Genomic DNA, 18,917 nt, shown 5'->3' with positions numbered 1-18,917 from the left:
ACCGTCACCGCCCTTCTAGAGGAGGAGCGGTCCGTATGGCTTGGGTGCGCCAGCTGGGAAGTAGCAGGCAGCGCAACAGTAGAGCTGCACATGAACCGAACTGTGAAAGATAAAAATTAAATGGTATAAGAAAAAAAGGAAACAAAAAAAAGGAGAGAAGGGGAGAGGAAAAATGAATATAAAAGAGGGGGAGGAGGAAAAAACCAAAGGGAGAGAAAAAAAAAAGGGGGGGGGGGATAAAAGAAAAAAAAAAAAAGGAAAAAACCCAGATGAAAAATACAAGGAACGAAAAAGGGGAATATTACTGTACAAACCATAAGGTCAATGAGTGACTTAACGATTATTAACACAAAATAGAACCTCAGAGTTATAATCTTTTTACTAACCCATTAATGCCGATTCTTTGAAGAATTTCAACTTGAAAAGACCATAATATACACACACATATATATATATATATATATATATATATATATATATATGGGTAATAGAAACATATATCGTGTGTTCAAAGACGAATCTCAAAAACCAGAGTTAGGCAGTAAAGTAATTTAAATTAAAGTTCGTTCTCCGGACCACCAGAGACAAATCCATCCAAAAAGGGCTTATAAGAAACTGACTCATTTAGGCTAGGGAAAGTGGCAGCATTAAATCAAAAAATCCATTGTTGCTCCTGCTGCAACAATGTTTTATTCCAATCCCCACCTCTAAGGCCTGGGTGAACACAATCCAGTATTAAAAACTTGATTCGTGGGAAAATTCCGCCATGGAAAGATATACCTGTATTTATCAGCGTATAAGACGACCCCCTATTTTTCCAGTGAAAACATCAGAAACATAAAAAAAACCCATCAGACTTAACATCAGATTTGATTTAACCACCTCAATACCGGGCACTTTCACCCCCTTCCTGCCCAAGCCATTTTTCAGTTTTCAGCGCTGTCGCACTTTGAATGACAATTGCGCGGTCATGTTACACTGCACCCTAATGACATTTTTATCATTTTTTCCCCACAAATAGAGCTTTCTTTTGGTGGTATTTGATCACCTCTGAGGTTTTTATTTATTGCGCTATAAACAAAAGAAGAGGGACAATTTTGAAAAAACACAATATTTTTTACTTTTTGCTATAATAAATATCCAATTTTTTTTTTTAAACAAATTTTTTCCTCAGTTTAGGCCGATATGTATTCTTCTACATATTTTTGGTAAAAAAAATCGTGATAAGCGTATATTGATTGGTTTGCGCAAAAGTTATAACATCTACAAAATAGGGGATAGATTTATAGCATTTTTATTTATTTATTACTAGTAATGGCGGCGATCTGCGATTTTTATTGTGACTGCAATGTTGAGGCGGACATATTGGACACTTTTGACACATTTTTGGGGCCATTCACATTTATAAAGCGATCCGTGCTATAAAAATGCATTGATTACTGTGTAAATGTGACTGGCAGGGAAGGGGTTAACACTAGGGGGCGATCGAGGGGTTAATGTGTGTTCTAGGGAGGTGATGCTAACTGTGGGGGGAGGGGACTGACTGGGGGAAGTGACCGATCGGTGTCCCTATGTACAAGGGACACACCATCGGTCTCCTCTCCTCTCTGACAGGACGTGGATCTGTGTTTACATACACAGATCCACGTCCTGCTCTGTTACCCGGCAATCGCGGGTGCCCGGTGGACATTGCGGCTGCCGGGCACGCGCACCGGGTCCCGAGCGACGCAGCGGGCGCACGCGCGCATGCCCCCTAGTGGCTCGGGAGGGCGATCACATCATATGACATCCGCCCAGAACAAAAGCTGCCTCGTCCCGCCGTCATATGATGGTGGGCGGTAGCTTAGTGGTTAAACATGATAATTTTAATGAAAATGGTTGACTTTCTGGTACTTAAAATCCTTCAAAATCCTCTTCATGTTCATCCTCTGACATCATAAGTTCATCAATGACATCTTGTGGTACATTTGTAAGAGTCATCATATGGATTTAATTCCACATCAGATGATGTGGCTTCAACTTCCCCTTCATCTTGCCACAAGTCATCGTCCTCCATACCATCCAATGAATTTGACATGCCACACTTCATGAAAGACTTGATTACTTTTTCTGCATCAATATCATTCCAGGCTTTTATGACAAAGTTGCACAAAACATCCAACTGTGGAGAACGCATGTTTCCTCCTTTTGTGAATGACTTTTCGCCGCTAACCATCCACTCATTCCACTGTTCTCAAATGCGATCTTTAAATGGCTTGTTTAGGCACACATCAGGTGGCTGTACCAATGATGTCAATCCTCCAGGAATAACTACTGCATCTGTGTTCATTCTTGTCAGCCTTTCCTTTGTGCTGGGAGTTAAATGAGCCCGGAACATATCCTACACCAGTAAGCTACATTCTCGACAAAGTCCACCTGGTTGTCTACTCCATACATTTTCAAGCCATAGCTTTACCCCTTCATCCATCCAGCATTTTTCATTCACATGTACAAAAACTCCAACAGGGAACTTGATTTTCGTCATTGTTTTTCTTTTGAAAATAATCATGGGTCTTAGTTTTGCACCATCAGCTGTACATGCTAGTACCACTGTAAAACTGGACTTCTCATGTCCTGTTTTAATTAACACAGTTTTGGCACCTTTTGAATTGACTTTTATTTCCAACCATATCGAAATTCATAGGAGTTTCATCCATATTTCCGATCTGACTTAACGCATAGCCATGTTTCTTGCGCTGTTGTATTACAGATCGGTGGAAATAACTTACTTTGCCGTTCAGATCTACAGGTAATTTTTGGGCAATTTTGGTCTTTTGCCTCAGTACCAGATCATGCCTTTCCAAGAACCTAGAACACCAGGATATAGTGGCCTTAAATCCTTTGCTGTGATCTGGGTTAGATTTGGCCCACTGAAGTGCAAAAATCTGTATGTTTTGTGTCACTACAAAACCATTGTGACGATGCTCATGTACCATGTCTGCTACATGCTTCTCAAGTTCTGGCCAATGTGGGGTGCCTCTTCTTAATGCACACTTAGCCAGGGCTTTTTTCCTCAGAGAAAAGGTGCAGGAACTCACCCCCCTCACCTAGGTCACGCCTGTCTCCGCCCCAAGAGACAGCCCACATATATACACACACACACACGTACACACAGCAAGAGACAGCCCACATGTATACATCCAGCAAGAGACAGCAGCCCACATGTATACACGCAGCAAGAGACAGCAGCCCACATGTATATATCCAGCAAGAGACAGCAGCCCACATGTATATATCCAGCAAGAGACAGCAGCCCACATGTATATATCCAGCAAGAGACAGCAGCCCACATGTATATATCCAGCAAGAGACAGCAGCCCACATGTATATATCCAGCAAGAGACAGCAGCCCACATGTATATATCCAACAAGAGACAGCCCACATGTGTATATCCAACAAGAGACAGCCTACATGTGTATATCCAACAAGAGACAGCCCACATGCATATATCCAGCAAGAGACAGCCCATATGTATATATCCTGGCAGCAGCATTAATAGGCACATATCTAAAAAGCAAGACAACAATGACAGTTAAACAATTACCGAAAGCAGTCTTGGTCTGGCAGACAGGAGTCTCAGGGCAGGACAGGGCAGGACAGGACACCACACGGCAACTCTTCCTCACAAAAGGAACATCCGCTCTGCTACAGGGAGAGACTGAGTGCAGCTGATATCACTCCGCCCTCCCCTCTCTTAAGGCTGGAGCTGGAACTATAGGAGTTGTGTCAGCTTATGCGGCTGTCAGCTCACTCCGCCTGCTGGCAACAGTATATGATGCTTTTGTAATAGCGCCAGGTACGGTACACACAGTATATGATGCTTTGTAATAGCGCCAGGTACAGTACACACAGTATATGATGCTTTGTAATAGCGTCAGGTACGGTACACACAGTATGTGATGCTTTGTAATAGCGCCAGGTACACACAGTATGTGATGCTTTGTAATAGCGTCAGGCACGGTACACACAGTATGTGATGCTTTGTAATAGCGTCAGGTATGGTGCACACAGTATGTGATGCTTTGTAATAGCGTCAGGCACGGTACACACAGTATGTGATGCTTTGTAATAGCGTCAGGTACGGTGCACACAGTATGTGATGCTTTGTAATAGCGCCAGGTACACACAGTATATGATGCTTTGTAATAGCGTCAGGCACGGTACACACAGTATGTGATGCTTTGTAATAGCGTCAGGTACGGTACACACAGTATATGATGCTTTGTAATAGCGTTAGGTACGGTACACACAGTATATGATGCTTTGTAATAGCGCCAGGTACACACAGTATATGATGCTTTGTAATAGCATCAGGTACGGTACACACAGTATACGATGCTTTGTAATAGCGCCAGGTACAGTACACACAGTATATGATGCTTTGTAATAGCGTCAGGTACGGTACACACAGTATGTGATGCTTTGTAATAGCGCCAGGTACACACAGTATGTGATGCTTTGTAATAGCGTCAGGCACGGTACACACAGTATGTGATGCTTTGTAATAGCGTCAGGCACGGTACACACAGTATGTGATGCTTTGTAATAGCGTCAGGTACGGTACACACAGTATGTGATGCTTTTTAATAGCGACAGGTACGGTAAACACAGTATATGATGCTTTGTAATAGCGACAGGTACGGTACACACAGTATATGATGCTTTGTAATAGCGTCAGGTACGGTACACACAGTATGTGATGCTTTGTAATAGCGCCAGGTACACACAGTATGTGATGCTTTGTAATAGCGTCAGGCACGGTACACACAGTATATGATGCTTTGTGATAGTGTCAGGTACGTTACACACAGTATATGATGCTTTGTAATAGCGACAGGTACAGTACACACAGTATATGATGCTTTGTAATAGCGTCAGGTACGGTACACACAGTATATGATGCTTTGTAATAGCGCCAGGTACACACAGTATATGATGCTTTGTAATAGCGTCAGGTACGGTACACACAGTATATGATGCTTTGAAATACTGGAAGCGAAAGGTACACACAGTATATGATGCTTTAAATAAAACAACAATATAATAGATGGGCATCTTAATGAGACACAATGTACAGGGGTAGGGACAATTGTAGACACTCACTCAGGTTGAACTGGATGGACTGGTGTCTTTATTCAACCTTACTAACTAGGTACACACACTACATATGATGCTTTGAAATACTGGAAGCGCAAGGTACACACAGTATATGACGCTTTGAAATACTGGAAGCGCAAGGTATACACAGTATATGATGCTTTGAAATACTGGAAGTGCAAGGTACAGACAGTATATGATGCTTTGATACTGGAAGCGCAAGGGCAGTATAAAATATAATGCTTTAGTACAGTAGCACCAGGTTCCGGTACACTGCAGAATACAGTGTGCACCGCTGAGCCAATCACGGCAGGCAATGTGTTTTACTAATCTGTCGATGGATACAAAGCCTGCTTGGATTGGCAGTGGCTGTGACATCATCAGCCCGTGCCGCTCTGACTCATGTAGCCTGCCCGGATTGGCAGAGGTTGTTACTCCAATCCGAGCAGGCTTAGCAGGCTCTGTATTCATCAACAGAGTGCATCACCAGCCGGGATTGGCTGAGCGGCGCATACTGTATACATACAGTTTTACAGAGAACCTGGCGGGCTGATATCCATCTGGCGGCCTCTTCACCCGGCGTATAAGACAACCCCTGCTTTTTGTAATTTCGGTGTAAAAGGTCGTCCTATACGCCGGAAAATACGGTAACATGGTGGCCCAATGGTAAATCAGAGTTACATGATTGCATACTATGGATGTGTTTATATGCCCTAATTTTAAATGCAGTAAATTTCCCCTTTTTCGTTGCTTGTATTATTCATCTGTTTTTTTTTTTTCCTTATACCACCCCCCCCCCCCCTTTTTTTTCCTCTCCCTTTGGTCCCACCCCCCGTTGTATTCATTTTTCTCTCCCCCTGTGTGGATCACATCGTTTTTGGAAATATTGATGAGACATATCAACTGTATTTTCTGTTTTCTAAGTTTAATTTTGTTCTTTCCCTTCCCTCGTTTTCCTTTTTCTTTTCCCTCCTTTTCTTTTTCTCCTTTTTTTCTAATTCTCATCGGCTTTCTTTCTCTTTTTCCTCTCCTCTTCTCTCCTTTTGTTTCCTTTTTTCTTATGATAACTTTTCATTTTTATCTTTCACAGTTCAGTTCATTCGGTTCTACTGTTACTTCCCAGCTGGCGCACTCAAGCCGCATGAACCGCTCCTCCTCCAGAGGGCAGTGATGGCGGCATTGGTTTGGGACGCAGGGTTTCCTGTGTCCCCCTTGCCCTATTTGGCGTCAGTTGGCGGGCGGCCTAGCCGCTGTGTCATTTGTCCTCCAATCGGTTCAGATCGGAGGTGCTGGAAGTGTCATGTGACTGGCCTCCCTGGCAGCCCTTCCTGATGCATCCTGGCCACGCCTGTGGGGCATGACTAGGCTTTCTATCCCAACACACGTTCCAACCAGTGTGTGGGCGGGACGGAGCGGTACACCGCCCTCCCAGGGGAGATGTGGGGACCTGTCATGTTTAGGTGGGAAGGGGAGGGCACACCTTGGGGGCGTGTTACACTGCCCCAGGTGTGGCACATTTAGCTCAGCCAGCAATCTTCATTTGAGCTATAATTAACAGCAACTATCCTCAGTTTGCTTTGATGCACATAGGTGGCAGAAAAGTGCTGTTTGTTATGGGGTAAGCTTTTTGCTCAATTTTTTGATGTGTTTTATAATTTATTCACACACCTCATTCTAAACCTTGTATTTTTTTTATTTTTTCAACCTAGGTTTATCCTCATTCTCCTATATTATCAAATACAGGCATATTGCTGTTTTCCTGTTTGGCTTTTTTGTCTTACCATCTATGGCCTATGATCTTTTTCAACCTGTAAATACATTTTTCCTCTGGGGTTGACTGCACGGTATTTTTTGAAAAATCTTTTGGGGCTCTTCTGTGATTAGAAGTGATCCTAAAAACAACACTAGTAGGTAGGTCACTTTACTGTAATGATGGTCTCTCCCTTTAGAGATAATAAATATCAATAATATTAATCATTAAGGACTTTGGCTTATCACTCCGATCAGCCATTACCGTATATACTCGAGTATAAGTGGAGATTTTCAGCCCTTTTTTTGGGCTGAAAGTGCCCCCCTCGACTTATACCCGAGTCACCGCCGTCTGCCTACATGATCAGCGTGTCATGCAGGCAGACGGCGGCCAGCATGTGCTATTACCATTCGGCGGCCATTCACTGTTCAAAAGCCGCGCCTCCTCCTCTGTGATAGGAAGAAAACTCCATTTCCCAGCAGTCAGCCTATCACATACATTCTCTCATCCTCGTCCGTGGTATGAAGATGAGAGAATGTCCGTGATAGGCTGACCGCTGGGAAATGGAGTGTTCTGCCTATCACGGACGAGGAGGAGGCGCGGCTTTTGAACAGTAGAATGGCCGAATTGTATTATGACACGCTGATCGGTGCAGAGCAGCACGTGGAGGCATGCACAGAACACAGGTAGGATGCATACATACACAGGACACATGCAGAGGACACATGTAGGATGCACACATACACAGGGACACATGACACATGCACATATACACAGGACACATGCACACATACACAGGGACACAGGGAGGTATACAGCTACAGATGGGCATTGTTGACCCTCTTTTTCCACTTGCAATTCTCACCCTCGTCTTATACTCGGGTCAATAAGTTTTTCCCATTTTTTTGTGGTAAATTAGGGCCTCGACTTATACTCAGATCGACCTATACTCGAGTATATATGGTACATCCTTTTCATATTTTATATTTATTTTTATGAATAGGTGTATAGTGTGGTCACAGATGCCACATTAATCACTAAGGAGTAGTTTTTGGCAATCCTCTCTGCTCTTGAGTCAATGTGATCTGCACTGTTTGGTTGACCCATTCGCTCCCCTCTTGTCTCTTATGTCGGCTCTCCATCCTCCTTTCTGGGCGGTACTTCGGTAGTGCATGGTATGAGACTTGCACCTGACCCAACATCTTGCTGTTCTATGTGGACTTTACCATCCTCTTCTTCTTACCTTGAGTAATTGATCTCCAGTGCATAATAGCATTAAACACATGAGGTCAGTTTTTGATAATAACATAACACATATGGTTCTATAAATGATTGAACTGTTGTATGTACTTGCATGGTGTTACGTATATATATTATTATTATATTTTGTATCAACTTTATAGATTTTTTTGTATTTTTATGGAAGCCTTTCAGCCCTCTCCCTTTTTCCCTGAAGAAGACCCTTACTTCACATGTCGAAACACGTTGGATTATATCTGTCTAGTTGGCAGTCGGTTTGGGCCTCTTCCATCATCTTTTATATGCTGCAAATCTGTGTATTTCAATGTCATTATGTGTTTTATGATATGATGTTAAATGAATAAAAATTTTATTTTTTACTATATATTTTTTTTCTGAGTGTTCATGGTCCTTTAAAGTCCAGCCTTATGAGGAACTTTTCTTTTACATGCTGTACAAGGGATGTGGACCTGAACCTCATTTTTCCCATCCAATTAGTTCTATCCACTTCGTTCAATTGGTGAAAGGTCCGGACTACAGGCAGGCTAGTTAAGCACCCGGACTCCTCTACTACGAAGCCATGCTGTTGTCATAGATGCAGTATGCAGTTTAGCATTGCCCTGCTGAAATATGCAAGACCTTTCCTGAAAAAGACGGATGGGATCATATCGAAAACCTGGATATATCTTTCAGTATTCATGGTGCCTTTTCAGATGTGCAAGCTGCCCATTTTATATGCACTAATGCACCCCCATACCATCAGGGATGCAGGCTTTTGAACTGAGCACTGATAAAGCTGGAAGGTTAGTCAAGACTGGTTTAGTCAAGAGCATGTGGCCCCCATGCTTACCAAAAAGAATGTCAAATTTCGATTTGTCTGACCACATTATAGTTTTCCACTTTTCAACAGACCATTTTAATCGCTTGCTGACCAGCCACCATCATTATACAGCGGCAGGTCGGCACGATCCTACGTACCATCGTAGCTGTATGTTGGCCCTTTAAATGCCTATAGCAGGCGCATGCGCACGCCCGCTGCACAGCGAGGGAACCGATGCGTGTGGCCGGCGGTTGCGATGACCACCAGCCACGTGCGATTGCGGGCACAAGAGCCAGAACAGGGACATGTGTGTGTATAAACACACAAACTCCTGTTCTGTGAGGAGAGGAGAGACAGATCGTCTGTTCTTACTAGCTAGGAACAACGATATGTCTCCTCCTCTAGTCAGTTCAACCCTCCCCCCCCCCAGTTAGAAACACAAAACGACGGAACACATTTAACCCCTTGATCGCCCCCTAGTGTTAACCCCTTCCCTGCCAGTGACATTTATACAGTAATCAGTGCATTTTTATAGCACTGATCGCTGTATAAATGTCAGTGGTCCCAAAGATGTGTCAAAAGTGTCCGATCTGTCCACCGCAATGTCGCAGTACCGCTAAAAATCGCTGATCACCGCCATTACTAGTAAAAAAAAATTTAATAAAAATAATAATAATAAAAATGCCATAAATCTATCCCATAGTTTGTAGACGCTATAACTTTTGCACAAACCAATCAATATATGTTTATTGCGATTTTTTTTATCAAAAATATGTAGAAGAATATAAATTGGCCAAAACTGATGAAGAAATTTGATTTTTAAAAACATTTTTGGGGATATTTATTACAGCAAAAAGTAAAATGTTTTTTTTTCAAAATTGTCGCTCTTTTTTGTTTATAGCGCAAAAAATAACAAACCGCAGAGGTGATCAAATACTACCAAAAGAAAGCTCTATTTGTGGGAAAAGAAGGACGTCAATTTTGTTTGGGTACAGCGTCGCACGACACAGGCATTAAATATTGTGTTTCGGCCTTGGGCACAGAGGTTTCTCCAGATTTTCGTAATCTTTTGATATTATGTACTGTAGATGATATATTTAAAGTCTTTGCAATTTTATGTTCAATAATATGTAAATGCAGTTTTTACAGACTATTGAACATCTGCGCATCTTTACACCTGACTCGCTAAAATATTATTTTTATACGCAATCATATTACTGACATGTTACCAATTAACCTTAGCTACAAAATGTTCTTCCAGCCCTTCCCTGTTGGTACCAATTACTTTGCCAGCTCTTTGTATCCATGTCTAAACTTTTTGAGGACAGGTTTCTGCCATCAATTTTAAATAGTACATTTTCTCAGTTTAAACATTTGATATGTATTCTATGGTGAATAAAATATGGGTTTATGAGATTAGCAGATCATTGCATTCTGTTTTTGATGCAAATTTTACAGTATCCCAACTTTTTTTGTATTGGGGTTGCAATTGCAAAAAACGAATTCAGCTTACAATACAGAGGCACTGCAGGAAAATAATTGCACACATGAACAGAAATGAATCATACATGACAACCAGTTCTACTTAGAACAGCCAGTCTTAGGTAAAAGCGGAGACCATCAACTCTCCAATATGTTTACAAGCTCAAAACGGCAAATCATGAGTCAGTAGAAAGGGTTTAAAGCTTGGAAAATGGCCAGGTTAAGAAACATTTTCCTTTTGATGAATTACCAATAAAACACTGGTAGCTGAGGCTTCTGGGAAAAAGAAACTTGAAAAATCTTGTCTGATATCGAAGGTTCCCCCCCTTATAGGCTGGAGGTACCTTATGCCTCCCTTCTTAAGCCTAAACATAAATGGTTGAATGATGCAAACGTTTGTGTTTGGGAAAGCCAGACAGCAATCTAATGCCAATGACGGGCTTTACTTTATCATTAGAACCTCTTTAAAGCGTATAAGATCCATTCACATCACAGCATTAGTACTGCGCTGCTCTAAGCTAAAGTGCATGGAAGAGTCTTGGTATACATTAAGAACCATGACTTTCAACACAACGTGACCAAATGTTAGCATAAGATTTATATACAGAACAGACTATGATTGGCTACCTTCTGATGGATGAGATGATTCTGTCCTGGGCAGCTTTGGGGAAAGGGGTGCTGAGTATTGAGGGGGGTCTTGCTGAAATCTTTTGTTGCTTCTATCTGCAATCTCTTCTTTAGCTTCAAAAAGAGAAACAGGAGCATCAGCAGATGTAAAGAAAGATATTTTCTAAATGCTTGATTTGGGAAGTATCTGCTCACAGTGATCCTATGTTAACTGTAAGTATTTCATGCATTTCAACAAAGTTATGTTTGTTTTTTTTTTTTCCTTCCTAGTATACTGCTGCATATATTACAATTTCAAAAATAGGCAAAAATGCTGTTTGTTACTGTATAAATATTACCCTTATGTTGGACGCATATTTGTAAAAGTATTTACAGTATATTTGTTCTTCTCTTAACAGAACACATGTATTTAGAAGCAATGAACCAAGAGGGGGAAGTGTCTCAGTCTCTCCTGCCCACAATAGCCAGTTAATTTATTATATTCTCACAAACTGCCATTGTAAATTGAATACGAGAACAAAATTACCCATATTTGCCAATGCTTTTGTAAAACAGCGAGAATAATCCTAAAGAACAATTTAGAATAACGATGAGATGAGAATACTGTGTTATAAATGGACAGTACATTGAAATAAAGTCAAAAAAAGTGTTAAAAGTGAAAAAAGTTATACCGTATTTATCAGCGTATAACACACACCCTAATTTTAAGAGGGATGTTTCAGGAAAAAAAACTTAAATTTTAAATACCGGACTTTGAAGCAAAATAAGGGGCAGCGCCCATTAATACAGCCTGATCATTTCCATCTGCAGCCTCACCATTGCCCATTAATGAAGCCTGATCAGTGCCAATTTGCAGCCTCGCCATTGCTCATCTGCAGCCTTGCCATTGTCCATCATTGTAGTCTGATCAATGCCCATTTGCAGCCTCAGCAGTGCCCATCATTGCAGCCTGCTCAGTGCCCATCTGCAGCCCTGACATTGCCCATCATTGCAGCATGCTCAGTGCCCATCTGCAGCCTTGCCATTGCCCATCATTGCAGCCTTCTCAGTGCCCATCTGCAGGCTCACCAGTGCCTGTTAACGTAGCCAGTGCAGATGAAGACAGAGCCAGATCTCCTGTGTACTCGGCTCAGCTCGGCTCGCAATCCAGGACATGTGACATGCTAGGAGCCGTCCAGGAGGCGTGACTGGGCGTGACTGCGAGCCAAGCTGAGCTGAGCTGAGTACACAGGAGATCCTGACTCTGTCTAATCTGGTGGTACTCGTCCCCTCCTTCCCCTCCGAGGCAGCACTATGTCGGCGTATAACACGCACCCACGATTTTCCCCCTATTTTTAAGAAGAAAAAGTGCGTGTTATACGCTGATAAATACAGTATATAGAAGTCCAATCTTATGGATGGAAATCAACAATAAATAAACAACGTAGTGAAAAATATAGATTTAAATGCACAGTCTCATGATAGGATCAGCAATATAAACTTATAGGTGAAAACACAATAGTTCAGTCCAAAGATGTGCACAAAAATTTGGTGGGGACTTGAAAAATGAAGAGGTGATCCAGTACAGTGTTTCAGAATCATCCACCGCACCCCTGTGAAATGGACACTCACCAGAAAAGCTGGCTGCCGCTACCGCAGCGAACACGCACTCAGTGTAGAGCCGCCATCTGTTGTGGGGAAGGCTGTTCAGTAACTCGCACCATCCAGATGTAACTGTAGTAAATAAAGCTCACCGGGAGCCAGATGAAATCTCCATAGTGTAGTATTTATTGGAATTGCTTGTTAAAATCAGACACTAGTGCTGACGACAGGCCGCTGTCCGATACCGGGTCGGCAGTCGCACCCATTGTCATATGTTTTTATGATTCATTTTATTTTGGCTTTTAACATACAATTCCAATAAATACTACACTATGGAGACTTCATCTGGCTTTTATTTTTTTTTTTACGCTTTCTTTCCCTATTTTCAACTGGTGATCCTGCCAGTAAGTATTTTTAAACAGAACAAGCTATCCTGTAAGATGCATCAGTTAAGGGTTTGAGATAAATCATTTAATACTGACAGGGGTGCTTGCAATAGTCAGCTTTTATTTATCTACAACCCCAACTCCAAAACACTTGGGATGCTGTGTAAAATCTACATACAGGGGGGGCGTGGTCAAGATGGCGACCTAGCAGGACGTGTGGGACGAGAGCTCCGCACCTGATCGGCCTTATCATCCGGCTCCAAGGGATATACAGACGCCCTGATGGTCCTGCTGGGCTGCGGGTGTCCCCGAGCTCCCCTGTGAGGTAATCTGGGTCAAAGTACCGTCGGAGTCGGGCAAGTAAAAGCCATCGCCGGCGGGACCTCGTGGAGCATCCTGCTGTGCAGGGAGAGACGGGGGATGCACGCTGCACAGGCCTCGTGCTCCGATCCCCTGCTGCATAAGTATAGACTGCTCTGGCTGGCACACTGCCTTCTCATCTGACTCTAAAGACATGTAGTCCTTACCCCACTGAAAAGGGGATTCAATACGAGCTCCTGGGGAGGAGAGAGAGACGGGAACTACAGGTTGTACAGCCATCGCGCTCTGATCCCCTGTGATATTAGCACACACTGCTATACCTGCTAGACTGAAGTAGCCATCTGCCTTTTAAAGGCCTATAGTCACCCTCCTCACCCCACTACATAGTGACTTACTGCGGGAGCTAATCTGGGGCACGAGGACAGCGGCATCCGGCATTGCAAACGCCGTCACCGCAGGATATGCACACGTGGAGCACCCTGCTGTGAGGTGGAAGACAGGGGCTCCAGGCTGCACAGCTACCTTACTCCGGCCCCCTGAGGTACATAACCACACTGTCCTGGCTGACGGGCTGACTCTCAGACTGGGTATGCGTAAGTGGACCTCCGGTGCACAGAAGAAACAGCAGTCAGACCAAAAAACTCCACCGCCGGCCAGAGACACACGTGCAGCGGTGCGACTAAACATGGCGTCCCAAACGGAGCACACAGAACCATGTGCAGAAACGTCTCAGCTGGCCACAGACCAATTCCAAGCACTAATGCAGGCGATAACAGGCTGCCAAACTACCCTCACCACAAAAATAGAACAGATGCAATCCGAAATGGGCCTCATAAGACGTGATATGGACAAATACCGCGATAGGCTAACGGAGGCAGAACGAAGGGTAGGAGACAATGAGGATGTCATTCGGGATCACAGTGCCTCAATACGTACACTGCAAGTTAAGATGAAAACCCTGGAATCCCGCGCTGAAGACCAGGAAAACAGAAATCGCAGAAACAACCTGCGACTGGAGGGACTTCCGGAAGGAGTGTAGGGAAGAGATCCGGAGGCTTATATGGAACATCTGCTCCGCACTCTTCTTCCACAGGCTCCGTCTTCTACCCATTTTGCGGTGGAACGCGCCCACAGGATGCCATCGGTCCAGGGTTCACCGGGAGCACCGCCACGAACCTTCATATTCCGCATGCTAAACTTCAGAGACCGTGATTTAATCCTTAGAGAAGCCAGAAAAGCTGGGGAACTGAGATCCGAAACGCAGAGACAGCATAGGACATTTGACCAAGTCAAAGCCCAAATGCGCACCAGGGGGCTCAAGTACAACATGCTATTCCCAGCGCGGCTTAGAGTGGTAGACGGTGAGACTACAAAATTCTTCACTTCTCCGGAGGAGGCGTCCAGATGGCTTGAGTCCTTGCCGCGCAGTCATTAATCTGTAAATCAGAGACCACCAAGAATACTCCTTTACTTTACCTGGGACGGTTGGTGGTAAGAAAAGCAGTTCTTTATTTTTTGCAACCCGCTCTCTATTTAAATCCGACAGACCACAGAAAGTAGTGCATTTGTTTTTTCTTGGGGACAAGATCTAGAATGTGAAATGGATGCACTGTCTGGTGTTGATATGGGAGGCGACCAATATTCTGCTGAGCGGTTTTGTACTTAGGGTCGGGGGGGGGGGGGGTCTGCCACCTTTGACCTCCCTGTGGCATCTGACTCTCTTTACCGTTGGTTTCCCCCCCCATTCCGTGCCCCCCCCTCGGATGTACTGGAATCCCTACTCTCTATAATTATCGCCCCCCCCCCCCCCCCTTTTTTTTTTTTCCAGCGCTACAGAGTAAGGGATAGATCTCATGTTGCGCTGATGAGGTGGGTGGGGGCAAATGCTGCTTCTCCGGGCCTTTTACTCTCAGAGATATGTGATTGCACATGACACTGGTATATTCACTAGAACTGTGAACCGCCTGTGGACTTGCCGATCGGATGGAGGGGTTGGGGGGTGCAGCGTCTTCCCCCTTGGTTCAGTCTCAATTGAGAAGCATAATTGTTTGATATATACTGATTAACATTCTTTATTTCCTACAGGTTGAGCGAATAGCTTGTGTAACTAAGTTTGTACCCTTAGAGTGATCTAAGTGTGAGTGGTTGTGTAAATGCTGAAGGGTTTCTCTGTTCCCTTGCCAAGTATTTTCCTTTTTATCAGCAATGGCCTACAGGTAATGCGTGTAGTGGAGTCCCTGCACTCCATTAGGTCCTAGGTGTGTCGATTGCTACACACTGCCCCCATAGGAGTTTTCTCCTACATTTAAGTTGGTTTGTGGTTGTTATGGGTACTCGAACACCCCAAGGTTCAATTAAAGTGGTGTGGGGTGGGAAGGGAGGGAAGTTCGTTTTTTTTTTGTTCGTTTTGTTTTATTTCTGTTCTTGGTTTTCTTGTACTTACATGTTTGACTGCATTTCAATACAAATGGTTCTATAACACCAGAGGATTAAGTTACGCTAGGAAGTCTCCTGTCCTATTACCTTCCTGTGGGATTTTTGCTTGCCCACTGATGGGGGAGGGGTGGGGTGAGGCCTCCCGTAAATCCCCGAGGTATGTGGTTCCCCGTTGAATTTATCTGTCCTCCCGGGATATGGCTCCATTGAAGATCCTGTCCTGGAACGTCAGAGGTCTCAACCATAAAATCAAGCGCTCTCTAGTTTTTGATTACCTTAAAAAATATACTCCACACATCTGCATCCTTCAGGAGACACACTTGGTAGGAGGTAGAGTATTGGGACTGAAGAGACCGTGGGTGGGACATCATTACCATGCTACCCACACTAGCTACGCCAGGGGGGTTAGTATTTTGGTGAATAGATCTCTCAATTTTGAACCCCTAGATGTACTTATAGATCCAGAAGGCAGATATGTGCTGTTACATGCTGTTATTGACACGATAGCCGTTGTGGTGGTGGGTGTCTATCTGCCGCCTCCGGCTAATATCTCTCTCCTACAGAAAATGGTCGCCCTGATTGCCCAGTTCCCCACGGATAACATGATCCTTGCGGGAGATTTTAACATCCCTCCGAATCCCTCTCTAGATAAACTGTCCCCGGACCCCGCCACTGATTCGGCGTTGTATGTACACGTCACTCCTCCTCATATAATACATTATCTCGTATTGACCTGTTATATGCCAGTCTGCCCATGCTTCCCAAAGTTATAGACATTGTGATACACTCAAGAGGGATATCTGACCACTCCCCGTTGCTGTGTACGTTGCAAACTGTTACCCCACAGGCAGATAGAATCTGGCGGCTGTCTCGGTTCTGGATTGAACATCCTACTATAGAAGTGGAGATGGTCAAAGAGATTAAGCAATTCTGGTTATCTAATGCCAATTCCGCCACACCAGGGACTGTATGGGACACCTTTAAAGCTTACATTAGAGGTTGCTACATGTCATCCATAGCCAAGGAACGTAGAAATGACGCAATGTTATTGGAGGAAGCGGAAGCTAAGGCCCGAGATTTAGAGACTAGATTTGCCCTTACCTCTAACCCTATTATAGCACAAGATATGAGGGTGGCCTACCGGGAGGTTATGCTCCTTAGAGTGGCCAAGGCAAATAAACGCCAACTGGCCCAGACACAGAGAATCTTCGAACAGGGGGACAAGACAGGCAGGCTTTTGGCCTGGCTGGCCAAGGAGCAATCCTCGATCTCCACCATAGCCCGTATCCGAAAGAGTGATGGGACTCTGGTATCTGACCCAGTAAAAATTAATGCCTGCTTTGCTGACTACTACTCGACTCTGTACTCTTCTAGGACACGCTACTCTCCTGACGAACTCTCGGATTTTCTGGACAGGGTAACGCTTCCGGTCTTTACAGACGAGGCGAGGGAGAGCTTAGATGCCCCAATAGCTTTGGAGGAGGTTCAGCAGGCCTTGGGTTCTATGCAGATGGGGAAGACTCCGGGAATAGATGGTCTCCCTCCCGAATTCTATAAACTATACATGGGTGAGGTGGCCCATAGGATGCATGCAATGCTTACGGAGACTCTATGAACGGGGGAGCTCCCACTATCTATGGCACAAGCCATTATAGTGGTTATACCCAAACCAGGGAAGGACCCCACCTATGCCCCTCATACCGACCCATATCCCTGCTTAATGCTGATGCAAAAATACTGACTAAAATTCTCGCCAGACGCCTGAACGAAGTAATACTTACCCTTATTCATGAAGACCAGTCAGGCTTTATGCCGGGGAAGGGCACTGATATAAATATTCATAGGTTGTATGCAGTCCTGGCCTCCAGGGAGGAGAATGTGGAAGATGAGATTGTGGCCTCTCTCGACGCGGAGAAGGCCTTTGATTCTGTAGAATGGGGCTATCTCTGGGAAGTACTCCACAGATTCGGATTCGGTCCAGTCTTCCTCTCCTGGGTCAGGATGGTGTACAAGGCTCCGACGGCCAGGGTACGCACGGTACTCTCTCCGGCATTCCCCCTTAGTAGGGGGACCAGGCAGGGGTGCCCCCTCTCGCCGGGACTTTTTGCCCTGGCGATTGAGCCAATGGCTGCCCTCCTCCGTGCTACACCGGAGATCCGGGGGATCACAAGGGGTCCAATACAGGAAAGAAAAGGTGTTGTTATACGCTGACGACACCTTACTGTATCTTAGGGATGATGGTACTTCCCTACGGGGCAGCTCTCTCAGTAATTAATAACTTTGGAAAATTCTCTGGCATTTGCATAAATTGGGGGAAGTCAGTCCTGTTCCCTCTCCATGCTGGCTCTGCCTCCTTGCAGGCAGATGGGCAGCTTAGTAGAGTCTCTCAGTTTAAATATCTAGGTGTAGAAATACATCGGGATTTAAAAAAATATATAACCCTCAACTTAAACCCAGTGGTCACTCACTTTTCTCAAAGATGCGCCACATGGAAATCCCTACCTCTAACACCAGTTGGCCGCGTTAACTTAATCAAGATGTCGGTATTACCCAAATTTACCTATTTATTCCATCAAACTCCAATCTCTATACCGATAACCTTCTTTAAACACTTAGATAGTATTGTTACCTCATTTATTTGGAATGGGAAGGCCCCTAGAATAGCTAGATCAACTTTACAGCTGCCGGGTGTGTTGGGGGGACTGGCCCTACCCTGCTTTCTGAAATATTATTGGGCAGCGATCCTGGTGACTGTGGTGGTTCTCGGAGGACCCAACCAATCCTGCTTCCACTATGGGGGCGGCATTGGTTGGCTCATTTGTGGAATTTGGTTCATAGAGGTCCCAGATCCAATACTCATGTGACTCTTCCCATGAAAATGACTCTTAAGGTTTGGGATACGGTTCAAAAACAGCTCATGGGACCTAATGACTGGTCCCCTGTGACTCCCTTATGGGGCAACCCTCGGCTGCCTCACTTTCGTTCTATTCCTGACCCGGTCGTGTGGGCTAGATATGAGGTCAAAACTTTGGGGGATATAGTATCATAGGGCCGACTGATCTCCTTCGATGCCTTAAAAAGAGATAAGGACCTCCCAAATCATATGTTCTTTAGATTCCTTCAGTTGCGCCATGCATT

The 18,917-nt window shown here is 44.3% G+C and overlaps 1 protein-coding gene across 4 annotated transcripts in view; it reads right to left on the bottom strand.

Annotated features, from left to right (window-relative positions):
- SCML2 (Scm polycomb group protein like 2) overlaps positions 1-18,917 on the bottom strand; it is a 192,952-nt gene that overhangs the window by 12,962 nt on the left and 161,073 nt on the right. For 3 of the 4 annotated variants that reach the window (XM_073615172.1, XM_073615173.1, XM_073615175.1), the window contains one exon: positions 11,056-11,169. The exons of the other annotated variant lie outside the window; for it this stretch is intronic. In XM_073615172.1, the coding sequence (XP_073471273.1) occupies positions 11,056-11,169 (114 nt within the window). The remainder of the gene's footprint in view (positions 1-11,055; positions 11,170-18,917) is intronic. 4 annotated transcript variants of the gene reach the window in all.

This window comes from Aquarana catesbeiana, linkage group LG02 (assembly GCF_042186555.1).
Source record: "Aquarana catesbeiana isolate 2022-GZ linkage group LG02, ASM4218655v1, whole genome shotgun sequence".
NCBI lineage: Eukaryota > Metazoa > Chordata > Amphibia > Anura > Ranidae > Aquarana > Aquarana catesbeiana.
This window is presented reverse-complemented; position numbering and strand designations above follow the sequence as displayed.